The sequence below is a fragment of the Rana temporaria genome, chromosome 9 (assembly GCF_905171775.1).
Source record: "Rana temporaria chromosome 9, aRanTem1.1, whole genome shotgun sequence".
Lineage (NCBI taxonomy): Eukaryota > Metazoa > Chordata > Amphibia > Anura > Ranidae > Rana > Rana temporaria.
Genome location: NC_053497.1, coordinates 166,680,144 through 166,705,040, shown reverse-complemented (window position 1 = coordinate 166,705,040; position 24,897 = coordinate 166,680,144). Strand labels below are relative to the sequence as shown.

General features: G+C 46.9%; 1 protein-coding gene across 2 annotated transcripts in view; it reads left to right on the top strand.

The window, feature by feature from the left end:
• Window positions 1–6,284: 6,284 nt before the first annotated feature.
• LOC120914292 (saoe class I histocompatibility antigen, A alpha chain-like) overlaps window positions 6,285–24,897 on the top strand; it is a 583,050-nt gene continuing 564,437 nt past the window's right edge. The window contains exons 1-2 of one of the 2 annotated variants that reach the window (XM_040324922.1): window positions 6,285–6,393; window positions 13,036–13,296. In XM_040324922.1, coding sequence (XP_040180856.1) covers window positions 6,294–6,393; window positions 13,036–13,296 — 361 coding nt within the window. In that variant the 5' untranslated portion in view covers window positions 6,285–6,293. The remainder of the gene's footprint in view (window positions 6,394–13,035; window positions 13,297–24,897) is intronic. The other variant, XM_040324923.1, reaches the window with a different exon arrangement.

Genomic DNA, 24,897 nt, shown 5'->3' with positions numbered 1-24,897 from the left:
ACTCTGCAATACCCCCACGCACCAATACTCTGCAATACCCCCACGCACCAATACTCTGCAATACCCCCACGCACCAATACTCTGCAATACCCCCACGCACCAATACTCTGCAATACCCCCACGCACCAATACTCTGCAATACCCCCACGCACCAATACTCTGCAATACCCCCACGCACCAATACTCTGCAATACCCCCACGCACCAATACTCTGCAATACCCCCACGCGCCAATACTCTGCAATACCCCCCTGCGCCAATACTCTGCAATACCCCCCTGCGCCAATACTCTGCAATACCCCACGCACCAATACTCTGCAATACCCCCCTGCGCCAATACTCTGCAATACCCCCCTGCGCCAATACTCTGCAATACCCCCCTGCGCCAATACTCTGCAATACCCCCCTGCGCCAATACTCTGCAATACCCCACGCACCAATACTCTGCAATACCCCACGCACCAATACTCTGCAATACCCCCCTGCGCCAATACTCTGCAATACCCACGCACCAATACTCTGCAATACCCCCCGCACCCAGGGCCGGTGAAAGGATTTTTGACACCCCAGGCGGAACCTCATTTTACCGCCCCATCTGGCTCCGCCCCTGACTCCACCCCCATTGTCAGTGTTAAATTGTTTGATTCAACCCTGCAACTGCTACATGTGCAAGACAGCTCATTCTTTTGAAAAACAACAGACTTACTAGAAGGATCACCAAATGAATATAAAAGAGAAAACCTAAAACAAAACTAATGCCGCCACCCATCTAAGAATTGGTAAACTGCAGTATAATATTTTGCTTTGGTTTAAGTTGATAAAAGTTAATTCTGTTATACATCAGTGTATAGGCAGATGATGGGAAGGAAGGAGTTGAAACAGGAGATAAACAGACTGTTGTTGGCGAGAGAGAGAGATTGAGGGGGGAGGAGAGAGAGAGAGAGAGAGAAAAAAGGAGAGAGAGAGAGAAGGGGGGAGAGAGAGAGGAGGGGGGGGAGAGAGAGAGGAGGGGAGAGAGAGAGAGAGAGGAGGGGAGAGAGAGAGAGAGAGGAGAGAGAGGAGGGGAGAGAGAGAGAGAGAGGAGGGGAGAGAGAGAGAGAGAGAGAGGAGGGGAGAGAGAGAGAGAGGAGAGAGGAGGGGAGAGAGAGAGAGAGAGAGAGAAGGGGAGAGAGAGAGAGAAGGGGAGAGAGATAGAGAGAAGGGGAGAGAGATAGAGAGAAGGGGGGAGAGAGATAGAGAGAAGGGGAGAGAGATAGAGAGAAGGGGAGAGAGATAGAGAGAAGGGGAGAGAGATAGAGAGAAGGGGAGAGAGATAGAGAGAAGGGAGAGAGAGAGAGAAGGGGAGGGAGAGAGAGAGAGAGAGAGATAGAGAGAGAGAAGGGGAGAGAGGGGAGAGAGAGAGAGAAGGGGAGAGAGAGAGAAAGGAGAGAGAGGGAAAAGAAAGAGAACAGAGAGAGAGAAAAGAGAAAGAAAGTAAGAGATAAAGAGAGAGAGAGAGAAGAGAGAGAGAGAGAGAGAGAGGGGGGAAGAGAGAGATTAGACAGAGAAAGAGAGTCAGTGGAAGTGCTCACTCACTTGACGTTGTCCCCAGGGGCTGGCTCACTGGTTCATTCAGAGAGAGAGAGAGAGAAGGGGAGAAGGGGAGAGAGAGAGAAGGGGAGAGAGAGAGAAGGGGAGAGAGAGAGAGAGGAGGGGAGAGAGAGGGAGAGAGAGAGAGAGGAGGGGAGAGAGAGGGAGAGAAAGAGAGAGAAGGGGAGAGAAGGGGAGAGAGAGAGAGAGAAGGGGAGAGAGAGAAGGGGGAGAGAGAGAGAAGGGGGAGAGAGAGAAGGGGGAGAGAGAGAAGGGGAGAGAGAGAAGGGGAGAGAGAGAAGGGGGAGAGAGAGAGAGAGAGAGAGAAGGGGAGAGAGAGAAAGGAGAGAGGGAAAAGAAAGAGAACAGAGAGAGAGAGAAAAGAGAAAGAAAGTAAGAGATAAAGAGAGAGAGAGAGAGAGGGGGGGAAGAGAGAGATTAGACAGAGAAAGAGAGTCAGTGGAAGTGCTCACTCACTTGACGTTGTCCCCAGGGGCTGGCTCACTGGTTCATTCAGCATTTTGTCAGCTGCTTGTTTTAATCTTGCCGCCCACCTCCCCTTCACAGACGAGCAAACACAGGAGGGACGGGGCTCCGGAGAAGCATGAAGCTGATTGGTACAGAAAGCTGAAGGGGGATTGGATGGAGCACACAGGAGAGGTGGGACTCGGGAGTGATTTCAGAGTGGAGAGGGGGGGATTGCTGGACACTGTACACATTAATGTTGATAAATGTAAAGTTATGCACTTGGGGGCTAAGAATATGCATGCATCATACATACTAGGGGGAGTACAACTGGGGGGATCTGTAGTGGAGAAGGATCTGGGGGTTTTAGTTGATCATAAGCTCAATAATGGCATGCAATGCCAAGCTGCGGTTTCCAAAGCGAGCAAAGTCCTTTCTTGTATTAAGAGAGGTATGGACTCCCGAGACAGAGATATAATTTTGCCCCTGTACAAATCATTAGTAAGACCTCATCTGGAATATGCAGTTCAGTTTTGGGCACCAGTTCTCAAAAAGGATATCGGAGAACTGGAGAAAGTGCAGAGAAGAGCAACCAAACTGATAAGAGGCATGGAGGAGCTCAGCTATGAGGAAAGATTAGAAGAACTAAATCTATTCACTCTTGAGAAGAGGAGAATTAGGGGGGATATGATCAACATGTACAAATATATAAGAGGTCCATACAGTGAACTTGGTGTTGAGTTATTCACTTTACGGTCAACACTGAGGACAAGGGGGCACTCTTTACGTCTAGAGGAAAAGAGATTTCACCTCCAAATACGGAAAGGTTTTTTCACAGTAAGAGCTGTGAAAATGTGGAACAGACTCCCTCCAGAGGTGGTTCTGGCCAGCTCAGTAGATTGCTTTAAGAAAGGCCTGGATTCTTTCCTAAATGTACATAAAATAACTGAGTACTAAGATTTGTAGGTAAAGTTGATCCAGGGTAAATCCGATTGCCTCTCGGGGATCAGGAAGGAATTTTTTCCCCTGCTGTAGCAAATTGGATCATGCTCTGCTGGGGTTTTTTGCCTTCCTCTGGATCAACTGTGGGTATGGAGTTGGGTGTATGGGATTGTATTGTGTTTTTTTATTTTGTTTGTTTATTTTTTTTAGGTTGAACTGGATGGACTTGTGTCTTTTTTCAACCTGACTAACTATGTAACTATGTAACTATGTAACATCAGAGAGGAGAGCGCCCTGCTGGGGCAGGGGTCTGCATTATTTCTGAAAACATGTCAGAGCGGAGAGATGAGAGCTGCGCGGGATCGGGATGGCGCTGCTTTACACATGACAGCTTTGTGGATATTGCGGTAGTGGATTAACCAGCGGCCGGGCGCTCTAGGCGCTCTAGACTAATCCGCCTAGTGGTAGCGCCGGCCCTGCCCGCACCAATACTCTGCAATACCCCCCGCACCAATACTCTGCAATACCCCCCACACAATACTCTGCAATACCCCCCACACAATACTCTGCAATACCCCCCACACAATACTCTGCAAAACCCCCCACACAATACTCTGCAATACCCCCCACACAATACTCTGCAATACCCCCCACACAATACTCTGCAAAACCCCCCACACAATACTCTGCAATACCCCCCACACAATACTCTGCAATACCCCCCACACAATACTCTGCAATACCCCCCACACAATACTCTGCAATACCCCCCGCACAGTACTCTGCAATACCCCCCGCACAGTACTCTGCAATACCCCCCGCACAGTACTCTGCAATACCCCCCGCACAGTACTCTGCAATACCCCCCGCACAGTACTCTGCAATACCCCCCGCACAGTACTCTGCAATACCCCCCCGCACAATACTCTGCAATACCCCCCCGCACAATACTCTGCAATACCCCCCCGCACAATACTCTGCAATACCCCCCCGCACAATACTCTGCAATACCCCCCCGCACAATACTCTGCAATACCCCCCCGCACAATACTCTGCAATACCCCCCGCACAATACTCTGCAATACCCCCCGCACAATACTCTGCAATACCCGGAAAATACTCTGGAAAAAAAAAAGCGTTTTAACCACTTCCCGCCCGCTGGCCGTCATATGACTTCCTTGAGTTTGTGGGGGGATATCTGAATGATGCCTGCAGCTACAGGCATCATTCAGATATCATCTTTTTCAGCCAGCGATTCTCTACACCATACGAATGATCATGCCGGCTGTTCCACCTCTTGATCGTTCTTACGGGAGGCGAAAGGGGGCGTCCTCCCCTCCCGTCGCCCTCTGGTGCTTCTTCCGACTCACCGCTACGATCGAAGCCAGGATCGTGTTTTTTTTTTGTTTTTTTTTCAGGCTTCCCAGCCTAGAGGTGAGATGTGGGGTCTTATTGACCCCATATCTCACTGTAAAGAGGACCTGTCATGCTATATTCCTATTACAAGGGATGTTTACATTCCTTGTAATAGGAATAAAAGTGATCAAAACATTTATTTTTGGGGAAAAAAACGTGTCAAACTAAAATAAATAAAGTAAAATGAACAATATTTTTTTTTTTTTTAAAGCGCCCCTGTTCCTGTGTGCTCGTATACAGAAGTGAACGCACACGTAAGTCCCACCCACATATGAAAACGGTGTTCAAACCACACGTGAGGTATCGCTGCAAACATTAGAGCGAGAGCAATAATTTTGGCCCTAGACCTCTTCTCCAACTAAAAAGATGTAACCAGTAAAAATATTTAAAGCGTCACCTATGGGGATTTTTAAGTAGCGAAGTTTGGCGCCATTCCACAAGCGTGTGCAATTTTGAAGGGTGACATGTTGGGTATCTATTTACTCGGCATAACATCATCTTTCATATTATGCACAAATATTGGGCTAACTTTAATTTTATTTTATTTTTTTAAAGCACAAAACAGTTTTATTTCCAAAAAAAATGCGTACGAAAAATTGATATGCAAATACCGTGAGAGATAAAAAGTTGCAACGACCGCCATTGTATTCTCTAGGGTCTTTGCTAAAAAAGCATATATAATGTTTTGGGGTTCTATGTAATTTTCTAGCAAATAAATTATGATTTTTCCATGTAGGAGAGGAATGTCAGAATTGGTCTGGGTGTTCCAGAATGCCCTGATGGTGCTCCCTGCTTGTATGTGGCCACGCCGTGTAAAAGTCTCACACATGTGGTATCGCCATACTCGGGAGGAATAGCAGAATGTGTTTTGGGGTGTAATTTGTGGTATGCATATGCTGTGTGTGAGAAATAACCTGCTAATATGAAAATTTTGTGTAAATTTTTTTTAAATAAAACAAATCTTGATTTTGCAAAGAATTGTGGGAAAAAATTACAACTTCAAAAAACTCACCATGCCTCTTTCTAAATACCTTGGAATGTCTTCTTTCCAAAAAGGGGTCATTTGGGGGGGTATTTGTACTTTTCTGGCATGTTAGGGTCTCAAGAAATGAGATCGGCCGTCAGTACTTCAGGTGTGATACATTTTCAGATCTTGGCACCAAAGCTTGTGGACTCTATAACTTTCATAAAGTCCAAATAATATCCACCAATTTGTACTTATTTTTACCAAAGATATGTAGCAGTATAAATGTTGGCCAAAATGTATGAAGAAAAAATACCAATTTGCTAAATTGTATAACAGAAACAAAGAAAAATTCATTTTTTTACAGAATTTTCAGTCTTTTTTCTTTTATAGCGCAAACAAACCCAAAAAAAACAACGGTGATCAAATACCACCAAAAGAAAGCTCTATTTGTGGGAAAAAAGGACAAAATTTTCATTTGGGTACAGTGTTGTATGACTGAGTTATTGTCATTCAAAATGTGAGGGCACCGAAAGCTGAAAATTGGTCTGGTTATTAAGGGTGTGTTGCCCAGTGGTCAAGTGGTTAAGGGTGATGGTAAAACTGCTTCTCAGCTGCCTATCTTTACTGTCCCCCAGCTGAATGTGTGAAGGAGTCCTTAGTGCAAAGAAGAACGTATGACAGACAGGACTGAGTTGTGTTGTTGCTCCAATCCATCTACAATCCCCTCCTATACAGTATATTGTGTGATGAACAGCTCAGGATTTTACTTATTACTCGGCGCTCCCAACCTGTTTAGCCTCCCTTTGCCTGACAACTAGTGACAGTCTGTGTATTCATTTTTCTATTGGACCGAGAGCCAACCTCATCCAATCAGCACAGTGCTTCCTGTACACAGATCTGACTCACACTGACTCCTCAGAGCGTCTCTGAAGTTGATGGTGTCGTGTTGTGGAGATTCTCCATATAGATCACCCCAGAGGATGGAGATGACACCCCTCATCCTGATCATTCTGGGGGTGTCAGGAGGGTATTGTGGTGAGTATTGGGGGGTTATTGTTGTAGAATTGTGAAATATCCTGTAATATATTCCTTTATATCAGAGGAAACAGAGAGGACATTACTGAAAGTGAAACTTGTCCGTCCTCATTGTGATATGTAAGTGTTCTGTCGTCATTTTGTCCGATAATAATGTACTAATATTATATATATATACTGTATTTGTACATATTTATTTATATATAGTGTCCGGATGTCTCACAGGGAGCCTCTCCGAGTTTTATCTCTCCCTTGCAGGCCATGTAGGATCACCTGAGCTCAGTGCAGTGTTCATTTTGACATCAGGTTTCGTTTTAGTCATTGTCTTTTGACTAAAATGCCATTTGCCAATGCCAATGTTACGCCGAGTAAAATGATACCCAACATGTCACGCTTAAAAATTGCGCCCGCTCGTGGCATGGCGTCAAACTTTTACCCTTAAAAATCTCGATAGGCGATGTTTAAAAAATTCTAGAGATTGCATTTTTTGAGCTACAGAGTAGGCCTAGGGCTAGAATTATTGCTCTCGCTCTAACGATCGCGGCGATACCTCACTTGTGTGATTTAAACACCGTTTTCATATGCGGGCGCTACTCGCGTATGCGTTCGCTTCTGCACGCGAGCTCGTCGGGACGGGGCGCTTTAAACATTTTTTTTTTTGTTTTCTTATTTATTTTTATTTATTTTATTACTTTTTACACTGAAAAAAAAAACAAAAAAAAATTGATCACTTTTATTCCTATTACAAGGAATGTAAACATCCCTTGTAATAGAAAAAAGCATGACAGGTCCTCTTAAATATGAGATCTGGGGTCAAAAAGACCTCAGATCTCATATTTGGGCTTAAATGCAAAAAAAAAAAAAAAAAATTGGGAAATGTCATTTTTTCAAATGACAAAAAAAAATTTGTCTCTTTAAGAGGCTGGGCGGGACTGACGTTTTGATGTCACTTCCGCCCAGGAGAGCTAGGGGGACGGGCAAAGGAGATTTTTCCTTCAGTCTCGTCCCCGCTCAGATGCCGAACGGTCCCGATCTCCTCCGCTGCTAGCGACGGCTCCGGTAAGCGGCGGGAGGGGGGGGGCCCCTCTCCCGCCACCGATAACGGCGATCTCGCGGCAAATCCGCCGCGGAGACTGCCGTTATCGTTTACCAGACCGCGCACACTAAAGATTGATACCTCGGTTGTGGCAGCAGCTGCTGCCGTTACCGAGATATCAGTCTTTAAAAAATGGACGTACATCGTCGTGCGCAGGTCTAGAAGTGGTTAAGCATTTCTTTAGAATTGCAAACTCAATATATATTTCTCGAGTAAAAATCTAATATTTATGGTATTAAGAGTTGAACTCGCACTACAGACACTGATTTAGCCGTGATATATGAACGTCTTCATAAATAAAACCACGTTTCATAAACAAACATATATATTGCTTTTTGATAAGCAAAAATACAACTTGAAAAAGAACAAAAAAAAAATGTAAAATCTATTGGCTGTAATGGCATTGCACATATTACTTGAATATATTACCAATATTAACCACTTCAGCCCCGGACCATTTGGCTGGCCAAAGACCGGAGCACTTTTTCGATTTCTTCTTCATATTTTTGGTAAAAAAAATCGCAATAAGTGTATATTGATTAGTTTGCGCAAAAGTTATAGCGCCTACAAAATAGGGGATAGATTTATGGCATTTTTTATTATTTTATTTACTAGTAATGGTGACGATCTGCGATTTATTTTTTTTTTTTTATTTTTTTTATTGCGGCGGACATATCAAACACTTTTGATACTATTTTGGGACCATTCACATTTATACAGCGATTAGTGCTATAAAAATGCACTGATTACTATATAAATGTCACTGACAGTGAAGAAGTTAACACTAGGGGGCGATCAAGGGGTTAATTGTGTTACCTAGGGACTGATTCTAATTGTGGGGGGAGGGGACTCGCAAGGGGAGGAGACCGATCAATGTTCCTCTGTACTGGGAACACACCATTGGTCTCCTTTCACCTGACAGGACGTGGATCTGTGTGTACACACAATCCGATTATCTCACATCGAATCTGATGAGTTTACTAAAGTCCCGAAAATTCTCATACGACAGAATAAAAATTCTGAAGTGATGTCATGTGTTTGTATTTGTATTGCATTTTCGAACAACGGCTGTACTGATAAAACGAAAATCGTACCATCTGGCATCGTACGAAAACAAATTCTGTGCATGTCCTGATCGGTCCTGATCGGCTATGGAAAGCTCTGTACTAGCGATCTGATTATCGTACGTTCGATTCGAATGCAGCATTTTTCGTACGATTTTCAGATCGTGTGTACGGGGCTTAAAGAGGAGTTCCACCTAAAAATGGAACTTCCTCTTAACCCACTCCTCGCCCCCTTACATGCCACATTTGGCATGTAATTTTTTTTGGGGGGGAGTGGGGGCTTCAGGAGAAGGGGACTTCCTGTCCCACTTCCTCCTTCCGCAGAGGGGCTGGAAAGGCGATTAGCTTAATCGCCTTTTCACAGCCCCTCCCTGTAGGCGAGCGCCTGTCCAATCAGACAGCGCCGCACCGCTTGCGCATGCGCACTTCCGCTCGCGCATGCGCAGTGGGTGCCCGGCCGTGAAGCCGAAAGCTGTCACTGCCGGGTGCCCACACTAAGAATGAAGACGCCGGCCAGCGAAGGGGTGCGAGGAGCGGAGCCCCGGTCGGCGCGTCGCTGGAGCCGTGGAGCAGGTAAGTGTCAGTTTATTAAAAGCCAGCAGCTACACTTTTTGTAGCTGCTGACTTTTAATAAAAGTAAAAAAATTTGGAAAACCCCTTTAAGTCAACAGCTGTATACTGTATCTACTGACTTTCATTATTAGCTCACCTGTCCAGGCATTCAGTGGTGTCCTCATCCAAGCCGATTCTATCGGGTGCTGGCGCCGCCATCTTGACTAAGGGAAACAACCGGTTTCCTACTGCGCATGCATGAAGCGCGCTGTGCTTTGTGAATGGGCTGCATTTCACAGGTCCCAGAAAGCTGCGGGGGAAGGACGGGGGCTGACCTTCCAGCTCAGTTCACCATGGCAAACTTAGCCAGAAGTGGGAGTGTGTACCTGTCAAAACCACTTAAAGGGGTTGTAAAGGTACAATTCCCCCCCCCCCCCTAAATAGCTTCCTTTACCTTAGTGCAGTCCTCCTTCACTTACCTCATCCTTCTATTTTGCTTTTAAATGTCCTTATTTCTTCTGAGAAATCCTCACTTCCTGTTCTTCTGTCTGTAACTCCACACAGTAATGCAAGGCTTTCTCCCTGGTGTGGAGTGTCGTGCTCGCCCCCTCCCTTGGACTACAGGAGAGTCAGGACGCTCTCTACGTTGCAGATAGAGAAAGGAGCTGTGTGTTAGTGGGCATCCTGACTCTCCTGTAGTGTACAGGATGTATATATAACACTCTGTATGTAATCATTATATACATTATACAGTGTGATGTGTACAGGATGTGTATATAACACTCTGTATGTAATCATTATATACATTATACAGTGTGATGTGTACAGGATGTATATATAACACTCTGTATGTAATCATTATATACATTATACAGTGTGATGTGTACAGGATGTATATATAACACTCTGTATGTAATCATTATATACATTATACAGTGTGATGTGTACAGGGCCGGCCTTTGCGGTGTGCGGACAGTGCGATCGCTCAGGGCGCCATAGCAACATGGGCGCCTGGCGACCGCACAGATTCTTTAATTCGCCCATGTATTAAGTAGTGGGCGAGGGGCGTGCCGCACACTGGGGGTGTCAGGCCGGCCCCCCCCCCCCCCCCCCCCCGCGACGGAAGAGGACCTTGCTGGGTGGGATGGCGTGGTGCCGGGTGCCTGGCATTGCAGGGGGGGGGGGGGGTGCCGTGCAAGCCGCATCCCAGCGAGCCGTCGGCACACCCGGGACCTGGCCGCAGTGATCCCCCTTCTGCTTAGGCAGCTCCGCGGGTCTGAGTCTCGGCTGTCTGTGACTGTCTCAGTCACGCAGCCGAGCAGTGAAGCAGCCTCCCCCTTGCCTGTACTGTGCTGTGTGTGCAGCACGCGGGAAGCAGGTTATCTGAGCCTGCTTGCTTTACAGGTCTGAAGGGGGAGGGGGGGGCCGGGGTGTGTGTGTGTGTTCTATCTGTATTGTGGGGTGGGGGGTTCTTTATTGTAGGGGGGTCACTCTGCACTGTAGGGGTTTATCTGTTTTGTAGGGGGGGGTGGTGTTTTCTGTATTGTGTGTGTGTGTGTGTGGGGGGGGGGGGGGTTCTTTATTGTAGGGGGGGTCTGCACTGTAGGGGTTGATCTGTATTGTAAGGGGGGGGGGGTTTCTGTATTGTGTGTGGGGGGGGGGGGGGTTCGCACTGTAGGGGTTGATCTGTATTGTAGGGGGGGGGGGGTTTCTGTATTGTGTGTGGGGGGGGGGGGGGGTTCGCACTGTAGGGGTTGATCTGTATTGTAGGGGGGGGGGGTTTCTGTATTGTGTGTGGGGGGGGGTTCGCACTGTAGGGGTTGATCTGTATTGTAGGGGGGGGGGGGGGTTTCTGTATTGTGTGTGGGGGGGGGGTTCGCACTGTAGGGGTTGATCTGTATTGTAGGGGGGGGGGGGTTTCTGTATTGTGGGGGGGGGGGGGTTCGCACTGTAGGGGTTGATCTGTATTGTAGGGGGGGGGTTTCTGTATTGTGTGTGGGGGGGGGTTCGCACTGTAGGGGTTGATCTGTATTGTAGGGGGGGGGTTTCTGTATTGTGTGTGGGGGGGGGTTCGCACTGTAGGGGTTGATCTGTATTGTAGGGGGGGGGTTTCTGTATTGTGTGTGGGGGGTGGGGTTCGCACTGTAGGGGTTGATCTGTATTGTAGGGGGGGGGTTTCTGTATTGTGTGTGTGTGTGGGGGGGGTTCGCACTGTAGGGGTTGATCTGTATTGTGAGGGGGGGTTCTGTATTGTGGGGGGGGTTATTTATTGTAGGGGGTCTGCACTGTAAGGGTGGTCTATTGTAGGGGTGAATCTGTATTGTAGAGGGGGTTCTGTATTGTAAGGAGAGATCTGTATTGTAGGGGGAGGGGTATGCACTGTACGGGGGTCTGCGTAACATGCAGGGGGTCCAGAACTGTTAGGGGGTGTCTGTGTAACATACAGGTGTCCGGGGCTGTGTAATGTAAAAGGGGTCCAGTGGTGCAGGGTGCAGTGTAATGTAAAAGGGTCCAGTGATGCAGGGTGCTGTGTAATGTAAAGGGGTCCAGAGCTGTGGGGTGCTGTGTAATGTAAGGGGCCCAGTGGTGCAAGGTGCTGTGTAATGTAACGGGGTCCAGAGGTGCAGGGTGCTGTGTAATGTAAAGGGGTCCAAAGGTGCAGGGTGCTGTATAATGTAAAGGAGCCCAGAGGTGCAGGGTGCTGTGGAATATAAGGGGCCCAGTGGTGCAAGGTGCTGTGTAGTGTAAAGGAGTCCAGAGGTGCAGGGTGCTGTGTAATGTAAGGGGGTCCAGAGCTGTGGGGTGCTGTGTAATGTAAGGGGCCCAGTGGTGCAAGGTGCTGTGTAGTGTAAATGGGTCCAGAGGTGCAGGGTGCTGTGTAGTGTAAATGGGTCCAGAGGTGCAGGGTGCTGTGTAATGTAACGAAGTCCAGAGGTGCAGGGGTGCTGTGTAATGTAAGGGGCCCAGTGGTGCAAGGTGCTGTGTAATGTAACGGAGTCCAGAGGTGCAGGGTGCTGTGTAATGTAAAGGGGTCCAGAGATGCAGGGTGCTGTGTAATGTAAAGGGGTCCAGAGTGATGTGTAATGTAAAGGGGTCCAGAGGTGCAGTTGTGGAGAGGGGGTACACAGTAGTGACAGAGATATTGAAGGATGCAGGGGGCACAGTGGGGTGTTTTTACATTTTACGGGCGGGGCAGATATAGGATCCGCCCCGGGTGCCAAATGCTCTAGGTACACCTGGCAGGCCACAGGCGGATTCTGCAGGAATGACAGCGTGGGCGGCTGTCCTTGCCTTGCTATGAGGAGCAGGGATTAGGAGCTCATATGCCATGCGCACTGAGAAGACAAAGGAGGGCAAGAATCCACAGAAGCAGGCAGCAGATGTAAAAACTTTTTTCTGTAAGTAAATAATTTTTTTATAAATGCAGTGTACTGCTTAATGCCTGTTTTTGTATTTTCTTTTTTAAATAGGGTGTTTCTTAAAGGAACAGTAAATACAAAAGTTAAAAAATACTTTATTGTAATTATGTTTGATATTTGATAGTAAATTTACAGGTAGTGTTATTATACCATGTGATTTACTTTATATGTGGCGTTATTATAGAGTGTGATTTGCAGTATATGTGGCGTTATTATAGCTTGTAATCTTTTTTTTGGGAACTTAACGGAATGGAAGGCTTTAAATGGAGCTGGTATTGGAGAAATGGGTGTGGTTACCGAGGGGTGTGGTTACTAAGGGGCGTGGTTACTGAGGGGCGTGGTCACCAGGGGGCGCTGTAAAGCTTTCTCGCACAGGGCGCCTAAAGGCCTAAGGCCGGCCCTGGATGTGTACAGGATGTATATATAACACTCTGTATGTAATCATTATATACATTATACAGTGTGATGTGTACAGGATGTATATATAACACTCTGTATGTCTCTCTATCAGACAGTCACTCTCTGCGGTATTATTACACTGTAGTCTCCTCTCCGGGATCCGGACTCCCTGTGTACTCTGAGGTCGGATATGTGGATGATAAGGAGATATCAAATTATAACAGTGACACCCGACAGAATCTTCCCAAGACTGAGTGGATGAAGAAACTGGGATCTGATTACTGGGAGAGGAACACACAAGCAGGTCGGGGCAATGAGGCTGCTTCCAAGTGCAGAGTACAGACATTGATGAGGCGATTCAACCAGACTGGAGGTGAGAGAATTCTTACACATTTATTTATTAAACAAAATACATAGGACGCTGCAGACACTGTGTATTGGGTCCAGCAGATTGTGATAATAATGTTGTCACTTTACAAAACAGATACAATTCCATGAACAGCGATCCCCAGAGAAATGCAGTGATGTCCATCTTAGTGCTGGAGGATGGGATCTGTCAGGTTTAGGGTGGCCTTGTATTAAAACATTCAGATGAAGCCCCTCCCCTATACCTCTTATACAGTACAGGGGACCTGGGCCAATAAATATGTTTTTAGTAGCAGAATTGCATCCCTGTAGCTCTATATCTGTTCTGTAAAATGATCCTTTACTGAAGGTCCATACTAATCTTACAGGGAGACTGTCATGGAAAAAAGGAAAACGTGACCCCTGAGGAGCCTGCACATACCTGCAGCGGGCCCTAATACCTGATTATATGGCCTGAGCTGTTCTGGCAGGTAGAGATTTGACACTTCCTGATAATGTTGACGTTTGCCCGCCCCTTTCTACCTCTGCCACATTCCTACTGGTAAGTGAAGAAAGCCGTCATTGTGATGCGCCAAGAGGAATGTGTTGGTGAGGGATTAGCAGCATCCATCATTCCTGCCAGTCAGAGCTTTGACAGACAGAATAACGATGAGTTCAACTGATGTTAGGGTGTTGAAGGCAGTGGCGGCTGGTGCTGTCGCTTCAGCCAATCAGGTGACAGGTAACCAAACCCGAGCACCTAATTGGCTAAGAGGCGGGTCAGTGTTAGGAAAGCAATTTATTTGCTTCCCTAACACAACACTGAGTAAACAGCGAATGCACAGCATTGCGCCCGCTGTTTACCGATTTGGTAGCCTATTAGAGCCCATGGCTCTAATCAGGCGCTTCCAAAAAAAAATGCCGCTGTAATTCAGATGCCCGGTGGCCGACAAGGGGCTGGTCACCTGAATAGGGGGAGGCAGCGGTGACAATAGATAGATTCCTTGCTAAGATCTGGTGTGGAATTTCTGATCAGAAGTGGAATTTTTGATTACAAGAGGAAGAGTTAAAAACCAGGAGTTTAAAACAAGAGTTAAGACAGGAGTCTTCTAAAACTGTAAGTATTATCTTAATCTTCATACAAGTAATTATATTGTAACTGGGAAATGAGTGCTAGCAGGGTTGAAGGTTTTGCTCAGTGTACAGTGTGTCACATGTATGCAAAATTGGTGCAACAGCTTCAAGATGGATACCGCTGTGACAGATGTGAGCAGGTTGCCCTTCTGGAAGCTCGTATTAGAGATCTGGAGGAGCAAGTTGCAACACTGGGTAGAAATGACAACCTTGAAAGGGGTCCTCTGCTCGCTGAGCAAGTGGTCAGTAAGGTTGATGTGGAGGGTGGAGGGGAAAGTCAGGATTATCAGATAGGGAGATGGGTTAATGCAGTTAGAGGGAGTGGAAGGGGCGTGAAGAAAGGGAAGGCCAGTCCTGTATTTGTGCATCAAAACAAATTTGCCAAGTTGGGTGATGATGTGGAGGTGGCAAACACAGAGGTGGCAGCCCTAGATGTTACTGCTACCCCTAACAGCCGGGAGAGCAACCCATCTAGTAGAGGTGGGGAGGGGAGTGCAGGTAGGCCTAGACAGTTGGTGGTAATAGGGGATTCTATAATCAGAAGGACTGATAGAATAATTTGTCGCCAGGATCGCTTCAACCGAATGGTTTGCTGTCTCCCTGGTGCCAGGGTTCGGCATGTGGTGGACCGGGTGGATAAATTACTGTGAGGGGCTGGGCATGACCCAGCTGTCTTGGTCCACGTTGGAACCAATGACGGTATACATGGAAGGTGGAGGCTCCTTAAGAATCAATTTAAAGAACTAGGCTGCAAGATGAAGGGAAGGACCTCCAAGGTGATATTCTCTGAAATATTGCCTGTGCCATGCGCAACACAGGAAAGGCAGGGGGAGATTAGAGAGCTGAATGCATGGCTAAAGACCTGGTGTAGGAAGGAGGGATTTGGGTTTCTAGAGCACTGGGCTGACTTTTCATTGGGGTGCAGCCTATATGCTAAAGACGGTTTGCACTTGAATGGAAGGGGGTCTGCTGTGCTGGGGGAGAGGTTTATGGGAATGCTGGAGGAGTATTTAAACTAGGATTGAGGGGGGAGGGTGAATTAGAATTACATCAAGCAGACAGGTCAGTTAGTGATCAGACATTAATGGAGAGTGGAATGGGGATAGATGGGGGGAGGGTTATGGCAGGTGACAAGAAAGTTCCCATGTTGCAAACAGCCATTGGAAACAATAGTGCCATTTGTACTACTATAAATTATATGAAAAACACCAGAGAAAAATGTAACAATACATTTAAGTGTTTGTTCACCAATGCCAGAAGTCTGCCAAGCAAAACAGGTGAGCTGGAAGCTCTGGTGCATGAGGAGAGCTATGATGTAATCGGTATTGCTGAAACTTGGCTTCAATCCTCACATGACTGGGCTATTAATATATTAACATTTAACATTTAATGTTAACTATAAGCAAGAAATACATACAGGAAATATTAAAACACTAAATTTTAAGAGAGCAAATTTTCCAAGGATGAGGGCTGCTCTCCAGGACTTGGACTGGGAGGGACTATTGGCACAGATGAACACAGAACAAAAATGGGAATTCTTCAAAAAGACTGTGTGGAACCTCACTGCAAAGTATGTTCCCATGGGCAATAAGTTTAAAAGGCTAAAAATAAAACCTATGTGGCTCACGGTCAAAGTTAAAAAAGCTATAAACAATAAGAAAGTAGCTTTTAAAAAATATAAAAATGAAGGAACACTAGTGTTGTTTAAATGTTACAAAGAATATAACAGGATATGCAAAAAGGAAATCAAGGATGCAAAAATTCAAAACGAACGACAGATTGCAAAAGATAGTAGGACAAACCCCAAAAAAATCTTTAAATATATTAATAGTAAAAAGGTGAAGTCTGAGCATGTAGGCCCCTTACAAAATAATATAGAGTGGGTGACTGGGGACAAAGAGAAGGCAAATTTATTAAATGTTTTCTTCAGCTCTGTGTATACAATGGAGCATGGGGGAGCTCGTGTCCAAAATGGGGGTGGGAGTGACACAGCCCCAAATCCACAATGGCTCAAAAGTGATATGGTCCAGAAATATTTAGACAGAATAAAGGTGGATAAAGCACCTGGACCTGATGGCATCCATCCACGGATCCTAGGTGAGTTGAGCTCTGTCATTTCAAAGCCACTGTATCTAATATTTAGGGACTCATTAAAGACAGGAATAGTACCACTGGATTGGCGCAGGGCCAATGTGGTGCCCATATTTAAAAAGGGAACAAAGTCTTTACCAAGTAACTATAGACCTGTTAATTTAACTTCTATAGTTGGGAAGATACTGGAACGTTTAATAAAAGACCACATGGATGAGTTCTTGCTGGAAAAAAACTATTTAAGCAGCAGACAACATGGATTCATGAAAGACAGAAGTTGTCAGACAAACCTGATTTCCTTTTATGAAGAGGTAAGTAAAACCCTGGACAGAGGAGTGGCTGTGGACGTGATATATTTGGATTTTGCAAAAGCGTTCGATACAGTTCCGCACACACGGCTCATGTGTAAGGTAAGGTCTACAGCAGGGGTCTCCAAACTACGGCCCGCGGGCCACATCCGGCCCGCCAGGCCATTTATTCCGGCCCGCAGCGTGAATCCTTAGTTCCCCTGTTAGTTGTGGAACCTGCGCTGCATATTCGCCCCAGGCAATATGCAGTGCAGGTCCCGCAATCCCTCCCGGCGTCTCACTGTGTGTGTTGGCTGCTGGCTGGGACCACGGCATCCCAGCAGCCAATGAGGTGTTTAGGGCAGACCCGTTGCCGCCTCCCTGCTCCCGCCTCCCGCCTCGCTGTTAACCAGTAACGAGTGTGTAATACCAGCGGGGCGGGAGCAGGGAGATGCAGCAGGTCTGCACAGCCAGTGACGGAGAGTGGAGACGCGCTGGACACATGCAAGGAGGGGGGCTGATACACTTGTGTGGGGGTGGGTTGAATGGCGCTGATGGGGCACAAACATCTGGGGGCTGATGACTCTGATGGGGACACACGTGGAGGGGGGGTTGTAGACTGATGGGGGCACAAATGTTGGGGGGCTGATGACTCTGATGGGGACACAAATGTGGGGGGGGTGATGACTCTGATGGGGACATACATGTGGGGGGGGGGCTGATGACTGATGGGGACATAAATGGGGGGGGGGCTGATGACTGATGGGACATAAATATGGGGGGGGGGGGTGATGACTCAGATGGGGACATAAATGTGGGGGGGGGGTGATGACTCTGATGGGGACACAAATATCTGTGGGGTTTGATGGGGACACAAATGTGGGGAGCTGATGATTCTGATGGGGACACAAATATCTGTGGGGTCTGATGGGGACACAAATGTGGGGAGCTGATGATTCTGATGGGGACACAAATATCTGTGGGGTTTGATGGGGACACAAATGTGGGGGTGCTGGTGGCTCTTATGGGGACACAAACATGTGAGGAGGGGGGCTGATGGCTCTAATGGTGACACAAATATGCAGGCGGGGGTGGGCTGTGATGGGGACACAAATGTGCAGGGAGACTCGGATAAATGATGGGGGGGCTCTAATGGGGACACCAATTTTTGGGGATACTGATGGGGAAACAGATGAATGCGGAGACTGATGGGGACACAGATGAATGGGGACACAGATGGATGGGGACACAGATGGATGGGGACACAGATGATGGGGACACAGATGAATGGGGACACAGATGAATGGGGACACAGATGATGGGGACACAGATGATGGGGACACAGATGATGGGGACACAGATGAATGCGGAGACTGATGGGGACACAGATGAATGGGGACACAGATGAATGGGGACACAGATGAATGGGGACACAGATGAATGGGGACACAGATGATGGGGACACAGATGAATGGGGACACAGATGATGGGGACACAGATGATGGGGACACAGATGATGGGGACACAGATGATGGGGACACAGATGATGGGGACACAGATGATGGGGACACAGATGAATGCGGAGACTGATGGGGACACAGATGAATGGGGACACAGATGAATGGGGACACAGATGAATGGGGACACAGATGAATGGGGACACAGATAAATGGGGACACAGATGAATGGGAAGACTGATGGGGACACAGATGAATGGGAAGACTGATGGGGACACAGATGAATGGGGAAACTGATGGGGACACAGGTGGATGGGGACACAGATGAATGGGGACACAGATGAATGGGAAGACTGATGGGGACACAGATGAATGGGGACACAGATGAATGGGGACACAGATGAATGCGGAGACTGATGGGGACACAGATGAATGGGGACACAGATGAATGGGGACACAGATGAATGGGAAGACTGATGGGGACACATATGAATGGGGACACATATGAATGGGGACACAGATGAATGGGGACACAGATAAATGGGGACACAGATAAATGGGGACACAGATAAATGGGGACACAGATAAATGGGGACACAGATAAATGGGGACACAGATGAATGGGAAGACTGATGGGGACACAGATGAATGGGAAGACTGATGGGGACACAGATGAATGGGGACACAGGTGGATGGGGACACAGATGAATGGGAAGACTGATGGGGACACAGATGTATGGGGACACAGATGAATGGAAAGACTGATGGGGACACAGATGAATGGGGACACAGGTGGATGGGGAAACTGATGGGGACACAGGTGGATGGGGACACAGATGAATGGGGACACAGATGGATGGGGAAACTGATGGATGGGGACACAGATGGATGGGGAAACTGATGGATGGGGACACAGATGGATGGGGAAACTGATGGATGGGGACACAGATGGATGGGGAAAATGATGGGGACACAGATGAATGGGGAGACTGATGGGGACACAGATGAATGGGAGACTGATGGGGACACAGATTAATGGGGAGACTGATGGATGGGGAGACTGATGGGGACACAGATGAATGGGGAGACTGATGGGGACACAGATGATGGGGACACAGTTGGATGGGGAGACTGATGGGGACACAGATGAATGGGGAGACTGATGGGGACACAGATGAATGGGGAGACTGATGGGGACACAGATGAATGGGGACACAGATGATGGGGACACAGATGGATGGGGACACAGATGATGGGGACACAGATGAATGGGGACACAGATGAATGGGGACACAGATGAATGGGGACACAGATGATGGGGACACAGATGATGGGGACACAGATGATGGGGACACAGATGAATGCGGAGACTGATGGGGACACAGATGAATGGGGACACAGATGAATGGGGACACAGATGAATGGGGACACAGATGAATGGGGACACAGATGAATGGGGACACAGATGAATGGGGACACAGATGAATGGGGACACAGATGAATGGGGACACAGATGAATGGGGACACAGATGAATGGGGACACAGATGAATGGGGACACAGATGAATGGGGACACAGATAAATGGGGACACAGATGAATGGGAAGACTGATGGGGACACAGATGAATGGGAAGACTGATGGGGACACAGATGAATGGGGAAACTGATGGGGACACAGGTGGATGGGGACACAGATGAATGGGGACACAGATGAATGGGAAGACTGATGGGGACACAGATGAATGGGGACACAGATGAATGGGGACACAGATGAATGGGGACACAGATGATGGGGACACAGATGAATGCGGAGACTGATGGGGACACAGATGAATGGGGACACAGATGAATGGGAAGACTGATGGGGACACATATGAATGGGGACACAGATAAATGGGGACACAGATAAATGGGGACACAGATAAATGGGGACACAGATGAATGGGAAGACTGATGGGGACACAGATGAATGGGAAGACTGATGGGGACACAGATGAATGGGGAAACTGATGGGGACACAGGTGGATGGGGACACAGATTAATGGGGACACAGATGAATGGGAAGACTGATGGGGACACAGATGTATGGGGACACAGATGAATGGGAAGACTGATGGGGACACAGATGTATGGGGACACAGATGAATGGAAAGACTGATGGGGACACAGATGAATGGGGACACAGGTGGATGGGGAAACTGATGGGGACACAGGTGGATGGGGACACAGATGGATGGGGACACAGATGGATGGGGACACAGATGGATGGGGAAAATGATGGGGACACAGATGAATGGGGAGACTGATGGGGACACAGATGAATGGGAGACTGATGGGGACACAGATGAATGGGGAGACTGATGGATGGGGAGACTGATGGGGACACAGATGAATGGGGAGACTGATGGGGACACAGATGATGGTGACACAGTTGGATGGGGAGACTGATGGGGACACAGATGAATGGGGAGACTGATGGGGACACAGATGAATGGGGAGACTGATGGGGACACAGATGATGGTGACACAGTTGGATGGGGAGACTGATGGGGACACAGATGAATGGGGAGACTGATGGGGACACAGATGATGGTGACACAGTTGGATGGGGAGACTGATGGGGACACAGATGAATGGGGACACAGATGGGGACACAGATGATGGTGACACAGTTGGATGGGGAGACTGATGGGGACACAGATGAATGGGGACACAGATGGGGACACTGATGGGGACACAGATGATGGTGACACAGTTGGGTGGGGAGACTGATGGGGACACAGATGAATGGGGAGACTGATGGGGACACAGATGATGGTGACACAGTTGGATGGGGAGACTGATGGGGACACAGATGAATGGGGACACAGATGAGGACACAGATGAATGGAGAGACTGATGGGGACACAGATGATGGGGACACAGATGATGGTGACACAGATGAATGGAGAGACTGATGGTGACACAGATGATGGTGACACGGATGTAAAGCCTCATGCACGCTGGAAGTTTAGCCCCGCTGCATGATGCTCCAGCGTTTAGGTGCCAGCAAAGAATAGAGGAGCACCATTCAATCTTGCTGTCAGCAGTAAGTCAAATTCTATTCTATTCTTCTTCTACTGTGGATTTATTTATAAATTATGTTTCCGGCCCGCGAATATGTGTAAAATATAGAATGTGGCCCTCGAAGTAAAAAGTTTGGAGACCCCTGGTCTACAGGATTGGATATATCAGTTTGTAAATGGATAGAAAACTGGCTGAAAGACAGAATTCAGAGAGTCGTGGTTAATGATTCTTACTCTGAATGGTCCAAGGTTATCAGTGGTGTACCCCAAGGTTCAGTGCTGGGACCCTTACTTTTCAATATATTTATAAATGATATTGGGTCTGAGATCAAAAGTAACATTTCTGTCTTTGCAGATGACACCAAGCTATGCAGTGGAATAACATCCTTACAGGATGTCTCCAATTTACAAGCCGACCTCAATGCTCTGTCTGATTGGGCGACTAAGTGGCAGATGAGGTTTAATGTAGATAAATGTAAAGTTATGCACTTGGGGGCTAAGAATATGCATGCATCATACATACTAGGGGGAGTACAACTGGGGGGATCTGTAGTGGAGAAGGATCTGGGGGTTTTAGTTGATCATAAGCTCAATAATGGCATGCAATGCCAAGCTGCGGTTTCCAAAGCGAGCAAAGTCCTTTCTTGTATTAAGAGAGGTATGGACTCCAGAGACAGAGATATAATTTTGCCCCTGTACAAATCATTAGTAAGACCTCATCTGGAATATGCAGTTCAGTTTTGGGCACCAGTTCTCAAAAAGGATATCGGAGAACTGGAGAAAGTGCAGAGAAGAGCAACCAAACTGATAAGAGGCATGGAGGAGCTCAGCTATGAGGAAAGATTAAAGGAACTAAATCTATTCACTCTTGAGAAGAGGAGAATAAGGGGGGATATGATCAACATGTACAAATATATAAGAGGTCCATACAGTGAACTTGGTGTTGAGTTATTCACTTTACGGTCATCACTGAGGACAAGGGGGCACTCTTTACGTCTAGAGGAAAAGAGATTTCACCTCCAAATACGGAAAGGTTTTTTCACAGTAAGAGCTGTGAAAATGTGGAACAGACTCCCTCCAGAGGTGGTTCTGGCCAGCTCAGTAGATTGCTTTAAGAAAGGTCTGGATTATTTCCTAAATGTACAGAATATAACTGGGTACTAAGATTTGTAGGTATAGTTGATCCAGGGTAAATCCGATTGCCTCTCGGGGGATCAGGAAGGAATTTTTTCCCCTGCTGTAGCAAATTGGATCATGCTCCACTGGGGTTTTTTGCCTTCCTCTGGATCAACTGTGGGTATGGAGTTGGGTGTATAGGATTTTACTGTGTTTTTTATTTTGTTTTTTTGTTTTTTGTGGTTGAACTGGATGGACTTGTGTCTTTTTTCAACCTGACTAACTATGTAACTATCTATGGTGATAGAGGGGTGACAAGAGAGAGGGGGCGGCGCTCCTGCGCCCTTTATGGACGCACCGCCACTGGTTGAAGGCTACTGGAGGTATCTGGACCTCTAAATGAAGGTACTTTATACTTGCAGCTCGGTAATTGACCTCTTGTTTGTTTAATTACCTCATCCTTGCATGTCTTTGGAAAAAATAAATGCCCTATAGACTAGTAATTTGCCTGAAAAGGGAGTGGAGGGATGTAGTGTGCTTCTGGAGGAAGGAATAGGTAAGAGGCTGAATGCATTGTACTATACAGGAGAATAGAGGCGGAGGGGTGAATGTTCACACTGCAGTGTTAGTGTTTGATGTCGGTGTGCATACTGCAGTGACCAGTAGGGCTGGATATATCCCAAGGCCACATGGCCACGTGTCCTAGGGTGCCATCACTGTCATATGCACTGGGGGTGATGCCTACCAAAACAAATTGTATGTCTACATGCTATGCACTGCTATGCCTAACGCCTTGCCACACCCCTGTCCTGTTTAATCAGCAGGAATGGCAGTGGACCTTATTTCCACCCTTTAGGCTCTATTCATACTTGTGCAACGTGTGATACGACTTTGAAAGTCACATGACAAGTTGCACCCCATTATATGTGAAGTACTAATGTGCTACCAGAAGTGTTAACGATAAGAGTAGTAAAACAATGCTTACTCCAAAGTGTATATAGCTGCTGAACTTCTAGAGTGTTGCCAGCACCAATGGATATGTATGTGATAAAGCGAAGCAGCGCTAAATACTGTGACCAATACTTAAATATAACGTGCTAATATATTGCAATTATAAATGGACATATATATCTTATCCCAATGTGCAATCCAATGACATCAAAAATAGACCATCAAACAAATATATAAATATGTAGTCCAATAATAAAGTGCATCCAAAATTTCACAAATTAGCAAAAAAATTGTCTCTTTTAAAAAAAAAGTGCAAAAAGGTAGAGGGGGGGAAAGAGAGGGGAAGGGGAGTACAGGTGTAGATGAGAAGGTGACAGCCTGTAGATGTCCTTCTATAATCCACACCCAGTGTGTTCTAGTCTCTCACCTTAAGGGTAGACCCCAACGCTCTAGTCGTGCATTAAAGATGTTTGATCCGATAGATCCAGATTCCACGACCAACTCCTCTACTATACTTCCAATACTATCTCCAGATCCACGGGATTATAAATCTGGAGATAACATTTGAAGTATAGTAGAAGAGTTGGTCGTGGAATCTGGATTCTATGGAAAAACAGCTTTGAGACCTCAGTGATCCCCTGTCCAGGATACTTCCATCGAGGAGGAATATAGAACAATCTATCACGATTAAACGTCTTTAACCACTTAAGGACCGCCTAACGCCGATATACGTCGGCAGAATGGCACGGCTGGGCACAATCAAGTACTTGTACATGATTGTTAAATGCTCAGCCGTGGGGCGCGGGCAAGCGACCGCAGCACGGTCCGAAGCTCCGCGGCCACGGGACCCGCGGACCCGTTCGCTGCCGGAGTCCCGCGATCGGTCCCCGGAGCTAAAGAACGGGGAGAGGTGTGTGTAAACATACCTTCCCCATTCTTCACAGTGGCAGTGTCATTGATCGTCTGTTCCCTGATATAGGGAAAGGCGATCAATGACGTCACACGTACAGCCCCGCCCCCCCTACAGTTAGAAACACATGTGAGGTCACACTTAACCCCCTCAGCGCCCCATAGTGGTTAACTCCCAAACTGCAATTGTCATTTTCACAGTAAACAATGCATTTTTATAGCATTTTTTGCTGTGAAAATGACAATGGTCCCAAAAATGTGTCAAAATTGTCCAATGTGTCCGCCATAATATCGCATTCACGAAAAAAATCGATGATCGCCGCCATTAGTAGTAAACATTTTTTTTTATAAAAATGCAAAAAAAACTATACCCTATTTTGTAAACGCTATAAATTTTACGCCAGCCAATCGATAAACGCTTATTGCGATGGGGGATATTTATTATAGCAAAAAGTAAATAATTTTGCATTTTTCTCAAAATTGTCTCTCTATTTTTGTTTATAGCGCAAAAAATAAAAACTGCAGAGGTGATCAAATACCACCAAAAGAAGGCTTTATTTGTGGGAAAAAAAGGACACCAATTTTGTTTGGGAGCCACGACGCACGACCGCTCAATTGTC